Source organism: Adiantum capillus-veneris, chromosome 5, assembly GCF_014529385.1.
Source record: "Adiantum capillus-veneris isolate H3 chromosome 5, ASM1452938v2, whole genome shotgun sequence".
Classification (NCBI taxonomy): domain Eukaryota; kingdom Viridiplantae; phylum Streptophyta; class Polypodiopsida; order Polypodiales; family Pteridaceae; genus Adiantum; species Adiantum capillus-veneris.
The window spans coordinates 150619761-150639524 of record NC_140935.1 but is presented as its reverse complement, the minus strand read 5'-3'; the positions used below and the strand labels follow the sequence as shown (position 1 = coordinate 150639524).

General features: G+C 42.5%; 1 protein-coding gene across 1 annotated transcript; it reads left to right on the top strand.

The window, feature by feature from the left end:
- Nucleotides 1-17386: 17386 nt before the first annotated feature.
- Nucleotides 17387-18277, top strand: LOC147458284 (18.1 kDa class I heat shock protein-like). Its single transcript, XM_086512947.1, has 2 exons — nt 17387-17693; nt 17859-18277. The coding sequence occupies exons 1-2, from the start codon at nt 17498-17500 to the stop codon at nt 18131-18133; spliced, it is 471 nt and encodes a 156-aa protein (XP_086369073.1). The 5' UTR covers nt 17387-17497; the 3' UTR covers nt 18134-18277.
- The last annotated feature ends 1487 nt before the right edge of the window (nt 18278-19764 follow it).

The following is a 19764-nucleotide window of genomic DNA, read 5'->3' as shown; positions in this document are numbered from 1 at the left end:
AGATTACTTAACTAAGACAATGTAGCCAACCAAGAAGCATCACCTTAATGCTCGGATTCTTTTCTTGAGACCTCCTGATGCAACCTGCAATGTTTCAAGATTGCGCAATTTCTTCTTTCGGATACGACCACCCAAGATGGTGTCCTTCATTTGACAACTTCGCACCTTTCCTTTCAGTTCTTGTACCTCTGTTTTATGTTGCAAAATGGTAACCTGATCTGTAGAATGTAAATGTGAAAGGCGAACAATCTCACATTGTTGAGCTTGGAGAATGCTCTTGTAAGTTTCAGCTTCTCTTGTAAGAGATTTACAATAACCCAGAAGGCCCTTTTCTCCATCACTAGCAAAGGTCAATAAGCTTGTAGGATTGACAAACGGTGGAGACGCATTAGTCATTGGATTCTTAGGGTAGAGAGAGCCTCTCGTCCAGATATCTATGTGTTTAGCTCTCTGAGCTCTGAGCGTGTCTATGGAAGCGGGAGGTATATGTGTGTTTGTTTTACTGCGCTTAATCAATAGTTGGTACGTACTCATTGTCCAAATCAATGTGAAGGTGATATTTGGCTCGTTTCTGGGTAACATTTGTGCCATTTGAGGAGTGCGCCATTAGCCAAATGTGTAGGTTTAATGGAAAGTGAATAGCGGCTGCGCCTTCGTCCCTCCATGTTAGCCTCATTCCCTCCATATTGACGAGGTTCATTCAATGCAACTGAAAAGAGGATTATCCCTCAATCACTACGAACGAATGTTCAGAAGAGTAAGGAATCTACTTAAAGTACACTTTTTGAACTTTTACTATGAAAGACCCAGCTCTTTTATTTGCCATTTTTTCTAGAGAGAGAGTGCAAAAAATACATTTTCTTAGAAGGCCCTCCAAATGACCTCCGAAATTTCCTAATGTGTCCATCTTGTTGCTCTTCACCTGACCATTCTCTCTCCATCTCTTCTAAGAGCTCTTGTTCGTGTATCCAAGGTGGTTTTTGAGCACCTTGGACGGCTGAGTGAGGGTGAGCAAAAAAAGGTTGATCTTTTCTTGCTATTTGCTTTGTGCGTGCCATGGTGTAAGAAGGGGCAAGATTGAAAATGAGACTCCTTCTTCTCTAAAAGCCCTCTATTTAAAAAAAAAAAGTCTCTTCACACTTGACCAGGCCACTTAAAAAAACTCTTAATATCATCAAAATATAAAAAACAAAAAATAGATAAATGGAGAAGTATTATATACAACTCAACAAAGACATCTACAAATATAAACATTACATTGCATAGCATCATTTGTTTTACATGTTGGGTAACCAACGTTTGCCCACTCTATGGAGATTTTCACGCCACCTAGCATGATTAAGGGGTCCGGTGGAGTTTCTCCATTTCTCTTTAGCAATAAGTCGAGATTGTCTCCTAACCTCCTTGGCAAGACTTGACTTTCGCGCTCGCTCTATGGCATGACATCTCCCCAAAGAACAACGAAAGAACCAATCAAACATTTCCTTCATGTAGTTGGATCTTGTAGTTCCACCACCGTGACGTGTATTTTTAAAGTAAACACCTTTGGCTCGATAATGTGATTTTTCCATTCCTTGAGTGCTCCACATGTCTAATGAACCATATTTTGACATAAAGCATTAGAAAATTTCGGAGGTCATTTGGAGGGCCTTGTAAGAAATTGTATTTCTCTCTCTAGAAACTTTTTTTAAAATGCACTTGCACCTTGTGAGTACGTCCAAAAGGACAACCAGACACTCTAAAAAGTAGATTTATATTCCCAATTGTCTTTGAAAACGGTCAGTGTTTTATTTAATGCGAGCGTCTTTTTCAGGAGGCAGGTGCGGTGCATTCAATGCAGCTTACGTCATCACTGAAACTTGAAAAGTCGAAAACTGTCAAATAGTGATAGATTTTGAGGCTTTTGACACCACCAATGCATCCAGAACGCCAAAATACCCTAAAAACGAATGTCTACTTGTCTCATCCGACATTCGTAGAGGCAAAAAATGTCAAAAAATCCCAAAAAATAGGCTTTTTACTTAAGGCGCGCGAGGAGGCATTCTAAAATTCTAGAATGCCCCTCTGCACGCCGTTAGTACAAAGATCCTTTTAGTGGTTTTTGGACAATTAACTTTCAAGAAAGCCCCTTTTTAGAGGTTTTTTGACATTTTCCTCTCAAAAAGCTCTCTAAAAGAGAAAAAAAAGGGCTTTTTACTAACAGCGCGCGAGGAGGCATTCCAAAATTTTGGAATGCCCCCTCGCGCGCTGTTAGTAAAATGTTCTTTTAGGGGTTTTTGAAATTCTTTGCCTCTTTGGATGTCGGAGCGAGGCAATTGGACATTCATTTCTAGGATATTTGGGCGTTCAGGACGCATTGACGATATCAAAAGTTTCAAAATCTTCCACCACTTGATAGTTTTGTAACTTTTTGAGTTCTAGTGATGACGTAAGCCGTATCAAATGCACCGCATCTACCTTCTGAAAAAGGTGCTCGCATTAAATGAAAGAGAGTGATCGTCTTCAAGGACCACTAGATTATTAAATGAGGAGAGGGACACCTTTTATATTTTTGTTAATATCCATCTATTTTTCTACGTAACGTAGGCTCTTCTCTCATTGGAAGAGCTTATTTTCCTCTCTCTTCCAAAAGACCTCCGAAATCTCCTAATGAATGCTCCATGCACATACAAAATATGCTGCATCAAGAAAAAATGTTTAGATCAAATAAATATTTATGTATAGCATCAAAATTTGAACTGAACAAAGTAACTTACCATGTAGTGTGTGATATTGCTCTCTCCCCACGCTTGCACAAATGTTTTAGTGAAATTCGAAATGTGATCTTTGAACAAATTTTGTTGCTCGCTCGTGGTTTGGGGTTTCCAGATGATTTGAAGCACTAACTCCAAGTGGTGCCACACTTGCCTACGCAGATTTACAAGCACGGGATTTGAATCTTGATCGGTCGTACACTTGCAAAGCGCTTTCCATAGCTCCCATGGAGCATCCTCTTCACCCCTCTCCTTTCGCATCTCTGGTTTCTTGAAAAACCTATGTGCTTTCACACCATTCATAGATACTTTTTGTGGCACTTCATGTATATTATCCACCTCATTGATGATAGAAACATTGCCACCATGACATCCAATCGAATTTAGAATTGTTTCAACTATTCCAATGGCTTCCACGGATCTGGAAAGTGGTTTCATTGTAAAAGCGTACTCTATGTGAAGCTTTAACAAGTGATCAAATATACGCATAAAGGCATGCAAAGTGCAAAAGTGTACATTTGTAAGTGGAAAATTGATAATGGGATGACATGTTTTATCTTTTGTCGACCGATTGGGGACCTCCATGATAGGACACTTCAACACCGAGCACACCCAATCCCTTGCATCATCATCCATTGACCCTGTTGCCTGACTTCCCTTGACATTTTTCTTTGAAGACGTGGAGCCACGAGTACTCTCCTTGTATCCTCGTACACAATATGGACAAGGAAGAAGTGATGAAGCACCTTGTTTACACCCAAGTATACATTTGATTGTTTTTAGATCACCTCCTAAGTGCCACTCAACATCAAATGTACCTACTCCATCTACTTCTAGCTTTTCTCCCTCTAGTTGTGCCTTAATAACCTCTGTGATCCACGGGATCATAGAGAAGACCCATGCCAACACCTCATGAGTCTCCTTCGGAACTTCAAAAGCTCCTAACCACCATATTTCTTTTTCCGATTGTACACTAAATGATGGTTTCTGAGAATGATCACCGATAGCATCGTCTTTTGCAAAAAACATTGCCTCATTCATGAGTGTCACACTCATACGTTCCAATCTCTGTCCTTTGAAAATTTGACATTCATCTAGCTTAAGAATAAATATGAGCTTCCCTCCAAGTACTGAAACAACACAAGAATTGAATTGTTATACTAAATGATATAGAATACAAATAAAAAACGACATTACAATTTGTATTACCTTGTGGAGACAAAGCATAAAATTTAACCATAGCTCGTTGTAGTCGTTTCAAGTCAACAAAAATATTGTTGAATTGATGATAACTAAAAGACTTTGTCCCATTAGGAATAGTATTGCCTCCCTTTATATTACCACGTGACTTGGCACTCGTGGAAGAGTACACCATGGATCCTTCAATGTGTTTGTATTTGCCAAGGGATTCCCGAACGAGATCATTGTTTGCTGTTTTTGCAAGTCGGACCCTATGTGGAATAGGAAATAAATTCTCGGTGATGCCTTGCTCTCGTAATGCATCTTTCATCAATCCATGAAGTGCATGGTATGCATTTGTGCTGATCCCAACCTCATCATAAGCTCTCTGGACATCATCCTCAGACACAAGGTTAGAGATCTTTCTTAGGATCTCCTTTGTGATGGCATCTTTCATGTGTTTGGCCTTTTCACAACCTATGATGTAAAGTATATCTTCCTTTGAGATGCATCCTAGGAGAAGGTTGCAACGGTCCTCTAGTCTAAAACTTCCACACACATCTTGTATATATGTCCTATTTCAAAAGGTGAACCGAGTTACAAATTGATGAAAATTATTTGAGAGTTATAAACACTGTGAATTTAAAAAAATACATGGTTGCCGTGATCCGCTTCTTACATGTCCCTCCATTAGATGCTAAGTTTTCAATGGAAGAGAACTCCCTCTTACGCTCACGCATGCCAAATGGAGTGGCTTTTAGGTGCATCATTGCAATCTGTAGCTTAGTTACCTCTGTTTCTGTAGCTTTCATCTCCTCTTTAAGATCTTTGAGTTGTTTCTCTGTGGAATGTAGTTGTTGTTGGAGATTTGTGGAATGATTGTGTAACACTTGACATTGTTGTCGGAATATGCCGACGCACCTACGTGATTGGAGTCCAATCTCTTACAATACCCAAGAAGACCACGTTCTCCTTCTCCCACATATTTGATTAAGCTTGGGAGTATACGGAATGTCGTATGATAGCCCATGAGTAGATTTTTTGGATACAACCCTCCATCATGCCACAAGTCAACATTGGTTTCTCCTCGAAACCGTCGTACGGATGCCGGTTGAGATTCTTTCTCGTCATTTTTTTTTTGTGGGAGCAAATTCGTTCGGTAGACGCGGACTGACATTAGTTGACCTAGTAGATGACGGCGCAGGTGATTCATTGGTTATGTCGCGAAGAGACATGGTGAAAAGTTTGATGGGAAAAAAAATTGATAAGATATACTTTTTGGGATAAACAGACAATTTTTGGGATAAAAAGACTTAAAAATATATTTTTTCATATATAGGTTCAATTTTTGAGCTGAAAGGAGGGAAATTTTTAAATTTTAAAAATTTCAATTTTTAGGCTTTATTAGATGGACGTTTTGATGATGTGGCATTGTCTATTTATTCTTGGAGTTAATGTTGAGAGGGACCCAAGGAATTTTAGATTTGGAGATTATAAAAGCTAGATTCTTCTAAAAAAATATCGTTATATATATATATATATATATATATATATATATATATATATATATATATATATATATATATAGGGACCTTTTGAAAGCTTAAAAGATCCATTTTGAAGATTTTATAAAAAATTCATTTTTTGGGGGTAAATTGATGCACGAACTGAAAAGTGGCTTTTGTCGTAACTACTTACTCTCTTTGTTTGGTGATAGGTAGAGAGAGAATGGTTCTTCTCTCTACCTTTACTCCTCTCTCTCTTTTTACTCCCCTCTCTCTCTCCTACTTTATCCCCCCTATTCCTCCTACTTTACCACCCTCATTCCCTACTTTCCCCCCCTCTCCTATCTAGAGAGATGTTAGAGAGAGAGCTACAAAAGTAGCCCTATTTATTGTCTTTGTTCCCTCCATCCCCTACAAAATTAGCTTTAATCCCTTAAAATTAGGGATCCTTACATGGCCCCAAGGGGGTCCAATTTTTTCCTAATGTGGAAAGCCCAACGGTGCAAGTGCGAAGGGAAGGGTGGAGGACTTGTCCCACATGCCCTCACTCTCTCTTGTGGGGGTAGACTATATATATAGTCTTGGGTCTATACTATATCATAAGACTGAGGACTGAGGCCTAGGCTTGGGCTTGATCTCGATCCCGATCATTCTTTTAGTACGCAATTTTTTTCTCGGATTTTGTAGGTGTTTTTCTGCTGAAAATGCAGATTTTGTGCAGAAAATGTAGGCAATTACTCAAGAATACAAAAAATGCAGATTTTGAACCAAAAGTTGAACAAGGTACAAAAAGCGGAGAGATTTTAATGTAGGACTTGCAAAAAAAGTCCAAAATTTACTGTGGAATGCAGAGCATTGCAGAAAACGCTTGAAATTACTCCCAAGAAAAATAAAAGAATGCATCGCAAGCTAGCTAGAGCTCAACATAATTATTTTTCCTACAAGAGGGAGCTTAATGCTATTATTCAAACTCTATGTAAGTGACAATGACGTGAAATTTGAGATTGTGTTTGATCGTATGGCTATTGTAATCTCTTATGGAAAAATGTGAGCATGATCCTTCGTGCGTCAAGATGTGGATGATAAAAGTAGAGATTTCTCACTTCAACGAATATAAATAGTAGTTCCATGCATGGTTCTCCTTTGCGGGCGATAAATTGTATCATTGGAAACATTTTTGCATGAATAATAGGTACTTATTACATAAGGCAAAAGTATGTGTACACTCAGACACTAGACACTACGCACCAAATACTTTTGAGTGTCATGATAGTTAAAAAGTAGGCCACTCTAGGGATACAAAACACTACAAGAGGCTCTTCATATTAGCGACGCTCACACAGCGATGCTCCAAAAAAAATTTCCCGGCGTCGCTATGAGCGTCGCTATAAGCGTCGCAAATTTACAAAGAAATTTGCGACGCTCATAGCGACGCCGGCTGGGGTAAAAAAATAACCGAGCGCGCCCAAAAACTCAGATCTCATATCTGAGTTTTTCGGCGCCCTCAAGCAAGGAGCAGGTAACGCTCTTCCTCAGTCTCTCTCTCTCTCTCTCTCTCTCTCTCTTTTTCTTCTCCACACACACACACACACACACACACACACACACACACACACACACACACACGAGGAGAGGAAGGAGAGCCAGGTATGCTCCTTCCCTCTCCTCATTCTCATGTTCCCTTCCCCTCTTTCTCTCTCCCTCTCTCTCTCTCTCACACACACACATAGTGTTTTTGAGAGAGAGAGAGAGAGAGAGAGAGAGAGAGAGAGAGAGAGAGAGTAAAAACAAAAACAAAAACGCACACACACATACATAAACAAAGAATGCACACACACATTGAGAGAGAAAAAGAGAGAGAGAGCATGCATAAACAAAAAACGCACGCATTGAGAGAGGAAAAGAGAGAGAGAACATGCATAAACAAAAAACGCACACATTGAGAGAGGAAAAGAGAGAGAAAACATGCATACGATCCAAAAAAACGCACACACATTGAGAGAGAAAGAGAGAGAAACTAATTTAACGTCGTAGGAAACTAATTAAAATTAAAAGACCTAAAGATCTAGCCGACGAGGAGTTAAACTCAAGACCTATTATTCAAGAGGGAAATGGCATAATCAATCTATCATACTTGGCATGGGTGATAGAAAGGTTATACCATTTATCTCTTTTTATTGGCACACACATCCACACACGCGCACACACACAAGAAGAAGAGAGTTATAACGTCGTAGGAAACTATCTTAAAAGACGTTAAAGATTAGGTTATATGTAGACTTACATTAAATTAGATTTAGGTTTATTTTTAACTAGATTTACGTTTATTTAAGCTAGATTTAGATTTACGTTATATTAGATTAGATTTAGGTCTCCATAGACTGCGATGCCTGCATGAAGTGGGTGAAGAAAGCCCTCAATGGAATATAGGGTATTGCTGCCTTCACTCATGGTGGGCTCCGTCTATCCAAAAGTACTGGTGAAATGTCTTCAGAAGATAGGGAAGAAGGTGGATCTTCAGGGCGGCAAGAGTCACTACATCCCCGACACAATGACCATCTAGACAACCTCTAGTCATTAGACTTACGTTAAATTAGATTTAGCTTTATTTTTAGTTAGATTTACGTTTATTTAGATTTACGCTTATTTACGTTAGATCGAGTCCAGGCAAGAATTACTTACGGTTTAGGGTTTAGAGTTAGACGAACAGTGAAAAGATCTACTGTGAAAAGATGTTAAGATGAAGTGAAGTGCTACAGCTAGAGAAGAGGCAAAGGGGTTTTGTCCACTACATGCAGTATCATGTAGACGTGGGTGTGTAGATTTCTTGTACCCACAAATATAGGTATTGACCAATAAAGACGAGATTATAACCCGGTGGTTCTGATCTCCGTGCACCTCTAGACCGAGGTGTGCGGGGATTGGACATGACTAGAGAATGTGAGGTAAAGAGAGAGAGAGAGAGAGAGAGAGAGAGAGAGAGAGAGAGAGAGAGAGAGAGAGAGAGAGAGATAAGACGAAGAATGCCAATAGAATATTAAATTTGTTGTCGAGGTTATAAGTTTTTTATCCTCATTATGAGTAGCGACGAGGATGTGGGACCGTCCAACCGAAACACCTATCTCTCAACGAGGGTCTTATGTCCTTGTAATCAATGCAAGCATGCTGTGCGACGGACAAGACGTGTTTCTTTGCAGCACGTTCGCGAATTTGGCGAGTTCGATCCATCTATTATAGATCGAGTTGTTGCCAATTATAACTCGTCGGACTCTGACGCTGGCCAACAAGCAGCAATCTTGCAACCCAATAGACGTGTTCGTAGGCGCTTTGGTCAAGCAGCATATGTGAGGCCACAAGATGTAGCCTCTGACAGCTCGGGGGATGATCATGCAGAGCACATTCCCAACGAGGCAATGTTTGAGCCCGAGATTGATGAAATGATCGAGACGATCATGGATTCAGAAAGGCTTATCTATGATGATATGAAAAGTGAAGCCGATACGCCATTGTATAATGGAGCACGTATGTCTAGATTGAAAGCACTCCTGGTTCTTCTCAACATGCAGGCAAAGTTTGGATGGAGTGACACTAGCGTCACAGCGCTTTTCAGGTGATCTATTACAATTAGTTTACTTTAATAGAACTCTAAATGTACAATGATCTGATAGATTTTTACACGACTGTATCATATTTTTATGTTGTGTAGATTGCTGAAAGAGCACATACTACCAGCTGACAATGTGATGCCAGATTCCCGAGATGAAGCAAGAAAGATTTTGCGAAACTTGGGGATGGATTACAATTCTATCCACGCTTGTCCTAATGACTGCATTCTTTTCAGAGGGGAATACACAGACATGGAGAAGTGTCCGAAATGTGATTCCAAAGGATATCGAGTAGATCTCCACGGGACAAAAATTCCACAAAAGGTTTTGCGACATTTTCCTCTGCTTCCTCGCATCAAGCATTTCTTCTAATGTAAGTCCATGGCCGCCCTAGCATCATGGCATGAGGAGAATAAATCTTCGGATGGTGTGCTACGAATTCCTGCAGATTGCGCAGCCTGGAAACATATAGATGGAACATGGTCGGATTTTTCCAGGGAAGCTCGAAATTTGCGCTTAGGCCTGGCTATGGATGGCGTAAATCCATTTGGTCAAAGATCAACATCTTACAGTGTATGGCCCGTTGTCATCGTCAACTACAACATTCCCCCGTGGTTGACTACGAAGAAGGGGCACCTATGGCTAAGCTTGATTGTGCCAGGGCGATATAAAGTGGGGAATATGGATGTGTATCTTCGTCCACTATTGGAAGAGCTACAACAATTGTGGATTGGCATAGAGGTGGTGGATATGAGCCGACACACAGGACAACGGAATGCTTTGATCAGAGGCATTCTAATGTGGACCATGCATGACTATCCCGGGCTAACAGAATGCTCAGGTGATCTATTGACACTCCTCACTCAGACACTGTAAATATTGTTTTTTCCCATAGTTGATCTATTATCATGTGTATACATGCAGGGCTTCAAACAAGCGGATATAGAGCATGTGTCACATGTGGACCTAGACTGAATGCACGTAGGGCACCCTCACTGAAGAAGCAAATCTACGAAGGTCATCAAGCGTATCTTCCAGAGAATCATGTGTTACGCGACGGCTTTTTGGGATGCAAAGCAAGAGCAAAAGTGGATTTCACAATATGAGGATGCAAAGGAAGAGCGACAAAGGGCACGAATCGAGTGGAGACGCGGAAGACGACCACCGATGCACTATCCAGCGGTTCTGGAGAGCCTACCAACCTTCATGAGCTTAAGATGGTTGCACAACCAATTGAAAAGCGCACAACAATGCGGTGACGAAGTGACTGAAGAAGAGTGGGAGTACTCTTGGGGTTGTGCGACCAAGGTAAGTTTGCAATGTACGACTAGCAAGTGACTTTATTTATAAACGTTTGAACGGCCACTGATAATCTTTGTTCATTGTAGTATAAGTCATACACAGCAGCATGGTGTAAAGGTCGACATTTTAGGGTGGAACGAACCATGTGCCAATCACAACGACATCAATGGAGGAGATCAGAGAAGATGCTCAATCAGAAGCCGCGCGGTGGTGCCAGACGAGCATCAAGATGCTACTACTCTATATGGGGTGCATGCAGAGGAGCTACAAAATGAAACAGAGGATATGTGTTTAAACGGAGAGCTCTATATAGATATAGGAAGTTATGCTGAGTTATGCGAGGATGAGAGAGAGATCTCTTAAAGCCACAAATATTGTATTTGAACAATTTTGCTCCGTGTTGTAAAAGCTCTGGCTCTCTAAGTACCTTCCATGGTGTATAACGCTCTTTTCTACTCGCGCTCACATCTTTTGATTGAAAATTCTGAGTTTTCGACTTGCCTCTTCTATCACTCGATTCATTGCGTCATTGTATTTATATGCGTCATTACGTCATTGTATTTAATGGTCTTTGCGTCATTGTCTACTCTATTCATTCAATATTAAGTTTAAATATTCGTGTGTTTAATGCAGGTATGGATGATGAGGAGTTTCTTTCTTCTTTGTCACCGCAGCAGAGACAGTGGTACGTGGAGCGTCATCGCTCTGGCGCATCATCGCGCGTTCCTACACCATCCGCATCTCCCTCTCTTTCGGAGCATTCGGCGCGCTCCGAAGCTTCGGCGTCGACGAGACGAGCTTCACACTCGTCTAGACACCGGCGCTCTAGTGGTGGCGGTGGCGGTTGTTGTGGGGATTCCGCCACCGATGCCTCCACACCGCCTCGTGTTCGACGAGGCTCTTTACCCTCCCCTTCTTTGCCCGCCCCCACACCAGCCACAGCATCGCCATCTATGCCAGGTTTTGCACGGCTGACTGTTCCTAGAAGCTACACACCTCTACCTACTCCGCCAGGAGCCACCCCACTCGACACTCCTCGCTTCGGGGCCCAGACGCCGGTGGAGACACCTGACGTCCGTACCCCCATCGAAACGCCGCTAGAGACCCCTACCGGGACACCCAGGTTCACACGTCACCGGCCAGAGGGCTTGCCTTACTCCGTCGACATCAGCGGCGGCATTATCATGGATGATGACGGCAAGAAGATGATCTCGCGCATGCGTGGTGTTTGCTCTCAGCTGTTTAGACACTACATACTAAACAAATGGAGTGAAGTACCAAGTGATTTAAAAAACAGAGTCATCAGCATACTTCATGATGAGTTTCCCATTCCAACACGGGATCAGCGCTTCAATGAAGACCTGATGAAGATTCGAATGCGCGAATACTGCAAACACAAGCGTTCCGAAGTGTAAAAAGCAATCAAGAATGGGTGGAACAGGCCAGATTGGCTGGCCAAAGAAGATTGGAAGATTGCGAAGAAAGCAGCGCGCGAGAATCCCGACAAGTGGAAGCAACAAAAGGATGCAGCCAGAGCGCGCGTAGAGGCAGGGAGCTCGCACCACTTGGGGAGCGGTGGATGGGCATCATTTGAGGCCGATTTTGTAAGTCTTTTCACATTGCTCTTTATGCATGTTCGATAGTTTAGGGTTTATGCGTTTTTGAATTCTAACATAATGAAATCTTTGTATGTTTTGACAGTGGTCGATGACAGGACGTGATCCCACACCGTACGAGCGCGAGTACGCAGGCAAGAAGGGCTTAAACGCCCTTATGGACATTCTCAGTTCTCGCGGCGGCATGGTTAGTATTAGGGTTTACTCTTTTTTATTTTTTGTATTGTTTTATAAATGTCGTTATATGTTTATACTTACTGAAAGCTGTCTTATCGTCTTTTTTTGCAGAATCCGACAGATACGCCGCTTGGACGCGATGAGACGTCTGACTAGACGACGTCAGTTTAGCCGTAGCTAGATAGCATTAGTTTAGGGTTTCTCATAGCTTATGTATCATGAGACGGATTTTATACGTCTTTTTGAACCATGTATATTATTACATTTGTCACCGCAGTTCCTTTTGCCAATCAATTCTTTATGCCTATGATGTTGTACAATTGTCATTATTACATTTGCCAATCAATTCATTTTGCCTATGATGTGTACAATTGTCAATTTTGCAAACAATGCGTCTTGTGGGTGACTATTTTGGGTCTATTATCTACCTTTGCACTTTTTTTAAAAAGTGAATCAAGTACAATATGGTTGATGGGTGGCAGGGCATTCAATGCCCTGCCACCAAAAAAATATTCTCTCGGGCGTCGCTCTGAGCGTCGCTATTTATGGCTCTGTAGCGTCGCTATGAGCGTCGCTATAGTCTTCTGTGTAAACGTCGCTATAGGCGTCGCTATATAGCGACGCTCATAGCGACGCCTATAGCGACGCTCTCGTAGCGACGCTCGTAGCGACGGTTTTAGCGACGCCGGGGGTTATAAAAACCCAATGTATTTCCGTCGCTAACAGCGTCACAAGAGCACACAACCTCTTGTAGTGAAAGACATATACACCAATAAGATGGTAATTTCACTTGTCCAAAAAAGCTAGCTTAGTTGGTTGAGTACTCGATCTCCATGACCCGGGTCATGGGTTTGAGTGTGGCCAAGCGACCTTGTGAGCTCATAAGCATGATTGCTTCGAATTGCCCGGGATTTGTGTGATTGGAACAAAAGAAAAGATGGTAATTTCACTTATCCGTTCAGTTGTCTTCTATGCAAGCTAGGGACATGCCTCATGATGTTAGTGCTTGCCTCATGGGGGCGAAGCTACGAATGTGCCATAGAGAGTCTAATTAATTTTCCGTTTCAAAACTGTCGGATAATCCTAATTCTAAAGGGGTGGGAAATTAGAGCTTTTGGGCAGGCCGGACAAAAAGGTTTTGAGGCGGATGCTACTGGAAGCCTCGAGAATAAGCCTTGTGAGTCTCCCAGAGATTTCTAGAAGGTGTTGCACGCGATCCCCTCTTTAAAATACGGGCAACCCCGTCGTTGTGGTATTCACAAAACTCTAGATGCGAGTAATTCTCTGATGCAATACATATATTATACTAGCTTCCATCGCCGACCTCCTGCGCTAGTTCCATCTTACTGTGCATTGTAACTACAATGGCGATCTCTCTCTTCGATGGCCGCAAGAGAAATGATCCCTTCGACTCTTTGCTCTTCGATCCCTTCTCCCTCTCCTCTCTCATCCGCTTCCCTGACCACCCTTCCTTCGCTCGTGATGTCACCGTTGTTGCCAACATACAGGTGGACTAGAAGGAGACTTCCGACTCCCATATCTTCAAAGCTAATTTGCCAAGTACGACCTCGTCTTCTCCTTGCCCGCCACTTAATAGTAGTTAACAGAAAACTTGCTCATCTGCCCATTGCAGCCACTTAACTGTTCTCACAGAACTCAACAAAAAGCAAAAAAGAAGATGGAAGAAAGGCTTCCAGAGGTAGCACTGAGTGCTCCTCAAGCTTAGTGCAAGGCTGTTCCCGGCAACGGCGCCAAAAATGTACGCGTTGCCGTACGTGGTGAAGGCTAGGAACTTGCCTGTGCACTGTGTGCAAGCCTCGAAAGGCTGCTAACACACAGCTAGAGAGTCCTAACAAGCTCAAAGAACAATAGTGTGTCACTCACCTCTCAGTGCTTCCGTCGTGAAGGATCCTGTGCTGCGAAGAATAAGGAGCTTCGCCGATGCCACTCTCTACCACACAGCTAGAGAGTCCTAACAAGCGCAAAGAACAATAGTGTGTCACTCACCTCTCAGTGCTTCCGTCGTGAAGGATCCTGTGCTGCGAAGAATAAGGAGCTTCGCCGATGCCACTCTCTACCGCCTCGTCACCGCTGATGTCGCCACAATGCTCGATCACTCTCTGTCTCTCTCTCTCTCTCTCTCTCTCTCTCTCTCTCTCTGTAGCATACACACACACATACACGAAGGAGAAGGAGACAGAGATGGAGCAAGAGCACTTCTTAGCTTACACCTCAAAGAATGAGGATTTTTAGGTCAAATGGACCTTTTATAAGAGTTCGGTCCATTCACACATGTGCGCCCGCAGTAGCCAGTTGTTGCACAAATATTGTAAAAATAAGATAAGTGGTGCACCTCTCGTCGGCGATCACCTACACACCTATTGGACTGACAAGCCCGGTCTATGACTCTACCAAATAAATAATACGACGTCCATCATAGGTGATAGGGTGTCCATGAGGATTAACACTCCGCCTCCCCTCGACTAAGTGAAAGTCTCCACTATCCTCGAGCCTGCCCAAATCTTCCTTGGGAGGGCTTGTTCTTGCGGCCCTATCATGAACCCACCTCAAGCTAGGATTCCTTGTAACCATCCCTACACCACAACCATCTCCTTCGTCCTTGGAAAAGACTTGTCCATGTTCCCTAGTTCGCCATGAGAATGAGAGAGAGAGAGAGAGAGAGAGAGAGAGAGAGAGAGTCCATCCTCCAAGATCCACACCTGCTTTCCCCCTCTTCCATAGCAGCCCCTCTTCCCTGAGCTTTGATACCAAATATGAGACACAATGAATTGACACATGTAATGTTAGTAAATATGACGTGGCTAAGTAGATAATTGAGTAGATTACTTAATGGAGAGAGATAATTTTCACACACAAGAGATTATAGAGTAGGTAGAGAGAGAGAGAGAGAGAGAGAGAGAGAGAGAGAGAGAGAGAGAGAGAGAGAGAGCACGGTATAGGTGAACCGAGAGAGAGTGCGCACGATATACGTGGTTCACCCAATGTGGGCTACGTCCATGAGAAAGCAGCCACTCAACGGCTTTAGTACTTCAAAACAAGAATTAGTTTACAAAGGTATTATACCCTTAATAGAGCTCCCGCCTTGCTTCACTCTCACCACCTCACACCCACCTTGTTGCATCAACTCCACACTCTAAAATGTGTGTAGAAATGGCCTCCGTTTATAGGCCAAAAGGGTTGTCCCTCTCATGAGAGGCAGCCATGTGTAGCCGCCCTTGTGTAGACAAAGTCCAAATCGGACCCTTCAATTCGCCCATGTGTGGCTACCCTTGAGAAAACAAGTCCGCTTTTGAATTCGGCCACCGGCCATTGACTACCGGCCACCGGCCAACCGACCGATCGTTTTCCGACCACTTTTCTGCCGTCGTTCGGTCATAATATTCCAACGAAAAGGAATATTCCGACGAGGGCTCGAGACTGGCCGTTAAAATTTTGGTTTCCAACAAGTGATTTTTATTCCCGGTGAGTGATTTTTCTTCAAGCACGATGGCTTCTCCTCATAATGGGGGCCTTACAAATGTGTGTTTTTACCACAAAAAATTACAAGGGGTAAATCAGGCTCCATACTTAACATGTAACTCTCCACCCAACCACGGTATATAGAGGCCCTTGGTCTGCCAAATATAGCCCCCTGTATCCAATGAGTGTCCTGGCCCTTGGCCTACTACCCAAACCTACCTTAGGTCTGACACTCCACTATTAATAGTCCCTCTATATCACATGCATTCAAGCAGCATTTAAATAATCCCTCTTCATATACATACTTCCATGAATTAAGTGAGGTCTCTTCCTTTAAAACTTGTATAAATTTTTAAGCAATGTTTGTAAAACCCCTTTTGTCGGATGTAAACTTGTAACTTTCTTAAAATAAAAAACCCTTCTCGATGAACTCACGTGCTATAGTTACATATTTTATGGTGGACCACCCGGGCATACCATATTTAAGACGACATTTCAAAACGGCATTTCAAACACGCTTGAGGCATTATGAATCATTGATTGCTTTGAGCATAAAAGCTGTGTTTTCTTAGAAATGTGATCCCTTAAGCAAGGTCTTAGGATGAATCACGGTACGGTTGACTCCATTCTTAAGTGGCTGCCACCCATGAATTTGGATGGTTGGCTACTATTACAAGTTTATGAAGGACTACAGACACAAAGCCTAGTCATGTCTATGAGATACCAGCTAAAAGTTGAAGGCCATTCAACCTGTCACGTGTAAGAGATAGATGGTAATATCAAATCCATTGGTGTAGTACTACTTCAAATGGGTAGACTTGTGGCTTTTGATGGCAATAAACTAGCTAGAGATCGACATATTTTTATTTTTCCTACAAGAGGGAGCTTGATGCTATTATTGACACTCTATGTAAGTGACGATGATGTGCAATTTGAGATCGTGTTTGATCGTGTATGATTGTTAGTTGGTTTTACTCTCAAACCAAGTTGACCACTAAGCTATTGCAATCTCTTATGGAAAGAGGCGAGCATGATCCTTCGTGCGTCAAGATGTGGATGATAAAAGTAGAGATTTCTTTCACTTCAAAGGATGTGAATGGTAGTTCCATACATGGTTCTCCTTGGCGGGCGATAAACTGTATCGTTAGAAACATTTTTGCATGAATAATAGGTACTTATTACACAAGGCAAAAGTATGTGTACACTCAGACACTACACACCAAATACTTTTGAGTGTCATGATAGTTAAAAAGTAGGCCACTCTAGGGATACAAAAGACATATACACCAATAAGATGGTAATTTCACTTGTCCAAAAAAGCTAGCTTAGTTGGTCGAGTACTCGATCTTCGTGACCCGGGTCATGGGTTCGAGTGCGGCCAATCGACCCTGTGAGCTCATAAGCACGATTGCTTCGAATTGCACGGGATTTGTGCGATTGGAACAAAAGAAAAGATGGTGATTTCACTTATCTGCTCAGTTGTCTTCTATGCAAGCTAGGGACATGCCGCATGATGTTAGTGCTTGCCTCATGGGGGCGAAGCTACGAATGTGCAATAGAGAGTCTAATTAATTTCCCGTTTCAAAATTGTCGAACAATCCTAATTCTAAAAGGGTGGGAAATTATTAGAGCTTTTGGGCAGGCCGGACAAAAAGGTTTTGAGGCGGATGCTACTGGAAGCCTCGAGAATAAGCCTTGTGAGTCTCCCAGAGATTTCCAGAAGGTGCTGCGATCCCCTGTTTAAAATGCGGGCAACCCCGCCGTTGTGGTATTCACAAAACTCTAGCTGCGAGTAGTTCTCTGCTGCAGTACATATATTGCACTAGCTTCCATCGCCGACCTCCTGCGCTAGTTCCATCTTACTGTGCGTTGTAACTACAATGGCAATCTCTCTCTTCGGTGGCCGCAGGAGCGATGATCCCTTCGACTCTTTGCTCTTCGATCCCTTCTCCTTCTCCTCTCTCATGCGCTTCCCTGACCATCCTTCCTTCGCCCGTGATGTGGCCGCCGTTGCCAACACGCAGGTGGACTGGAAGGAGACTTCCGACTCCCATATCTTCAAGGCTAATCTGCCAGGTACGACTTCTTCTTCTCCTTGCCCGCCTGCATCTTCTTCGTGGCAGTAGCATGCGTGCGAATCAGGTTGTGAGCTTCTGCACATGTTGGATCTTCTGTGATCTTGCTCTTGAAAATCTTGCACATGCACTTGCTCTTGATTTAAATCTGTGCAATGTTGTGCAGGGTTGGCCAAGGAGGATGTCAAGGTCCAGGTGGAGGACGGGCGTGTGCTACAGATCAGTGGAGAGCGCAAGAAGGAAGAGAGCAAGTCCAATGACCGCTGGCACCGGGTGGAGCGGGCGCAAGGCAGCTTCCTGCGGCGCTTCCGCCTGCCTGACAACGCCAAGGTGGAGGAGGTGAAAGCCAACATGGAGAATGGTGTGCTTACCGTGACCGTGCCCAAGACGGCCCCACCCGAGCCCAAGTCTGCTGTTAAGTCCATTGACATCTCTGGCTAGATTACCATGAGCGTGCTACTCCAACTGCTGCAGATGTTGCAACGCGGCTCCTTTCCCAAAGAAAAACATGTCAGAATAATGAGATTATTGTTTCCCAAATCTACATGATCCCAAATTTATTAAAAAGTTTTTTTTTTGGTTTTCTTTTTGGGGTGTTTTTGGGTATTTTCTGCACGTTAGTACAAAACCTCAATAATGACTCCAACCTAATAACTACAACCAACTCAAAACATCAGAATGAACTATAGAGCATCCTATCTCCCGTGGCCTTTTCTTGTGGAGAATTTTGTCAGTGCCATTTTTTGCATTTTCCTTACAATCTTCTAAGAGTTGTGCTACATAGAATGTGTTGTTCTCGCTTCATTTCTCCTCTTTTTAGGAAATTTTCACATTAGGTGGAGGCATTCGTCATGGATGACAACAATATAGATGTGTTCAAGATGTTTATTGTTGAGGATAAATTGGATGGATGGGGACAATTACCCAATCTATGAATTATAAAGCATCTGAATCTCCCATTTCCTGTTGCTCCTCCCTAGAGGTGGATGCTTGAGACTTGGCTGCCTCTTGAGATTTCCTAAACTCTTCCTTGAGGTGTGCTATTTTCTTTTGGTAGCCGCCTTCTTTTTGCATAAGTCCAAGTGAGAGTTCCCAATGTTTCATTTGCTCTAGTTTGACCTCCATTTCAAGCTCTTTATTTGTTGCTTAAGAGATTTGTAAGCCTCATCCTTGTTTTGCAGTGTAATCATTGTGGGGTTTGTCCATATCTAATTAAGTATCTGAGTTTTCTCTAGACGGCATGGCTTTGGTTGTGCTAATTGAGTATTTGCTACAACTGACCTTTTACTCTTTAAGACAATGAATTGGTATTCTGTAAGGCAATGGTTGCCTCTATGAGATGTTGTTCTTGTTGCTGCTTACATGATGCAAAATTTCCTTGTGTTAAAGGGTATTTGGAGTGTTGTCCAAGGCATTGTTGTACATCTTGGTCATGTGGATACAAGCAATGTGGAGGATGTTGTAGATTTTGATGGCAGGGTTGTTGTTTCCAGAGTTGTTATGCCTATGGTTCAGTAGGCTTGTTGGGATGTTGCAGATGTGTAGGCTCATGCATTGATTACATTGTCTATGAAGCGTGCTATTACTCCTCACAATCACCCAGCTAAATCAATTAAACACACTTGGGATATTTTAGATGTTCTTTATGCAAGTCGTAATAAGACTAGAATTGCATTGCTGCATAAGAGTTGTAATTGAAGATATGCATGAGGAAGATGACATGGCACTTTTGTTACTGGTATCAAGGTTATTAATGAGCTAATTGCTACAAATGATAGTTCTTTCAAACTTGTTGATGTATCTTAGTACCTAGGATAAAAAAGAACCTGTTGATGTTGCATCATTACTTTGGTATACAGTTTAAGCAGTGTCATGGTGGTATTGCCTCGTGTCAAACACATTACATAGAGACATTGCTATGTAATTTGGAATTGAGGACTGCAAGTCTATTGTCACTCCCATGGAAACAAATTTGAAGTTGAGTATTCATGATGTGGTGATCTTGTTCATGTCACTCTTTACCAAACTATTGTATGGGATGTCTTATTTATGTATGCAATACAAGGCCGAAT

Excerpts from the sequence above, each read along its gene's own strand:
- LOC147458284 (XM_086512947.1), top strand. The coding sequence starts at position 17,498 with ATGGCAATCTCTCTCTTCGGTGGCCGCAGGAGCGATGATCCCTTCGAC. Across the intron at positions 17,694-17,858 it reads CTTCAAGGCTAATCTGCCAG|GGTTGGCCAAGGAGGATGTC; the intron begins GTACGACTTCTT and ends AATGTTGTGCAG.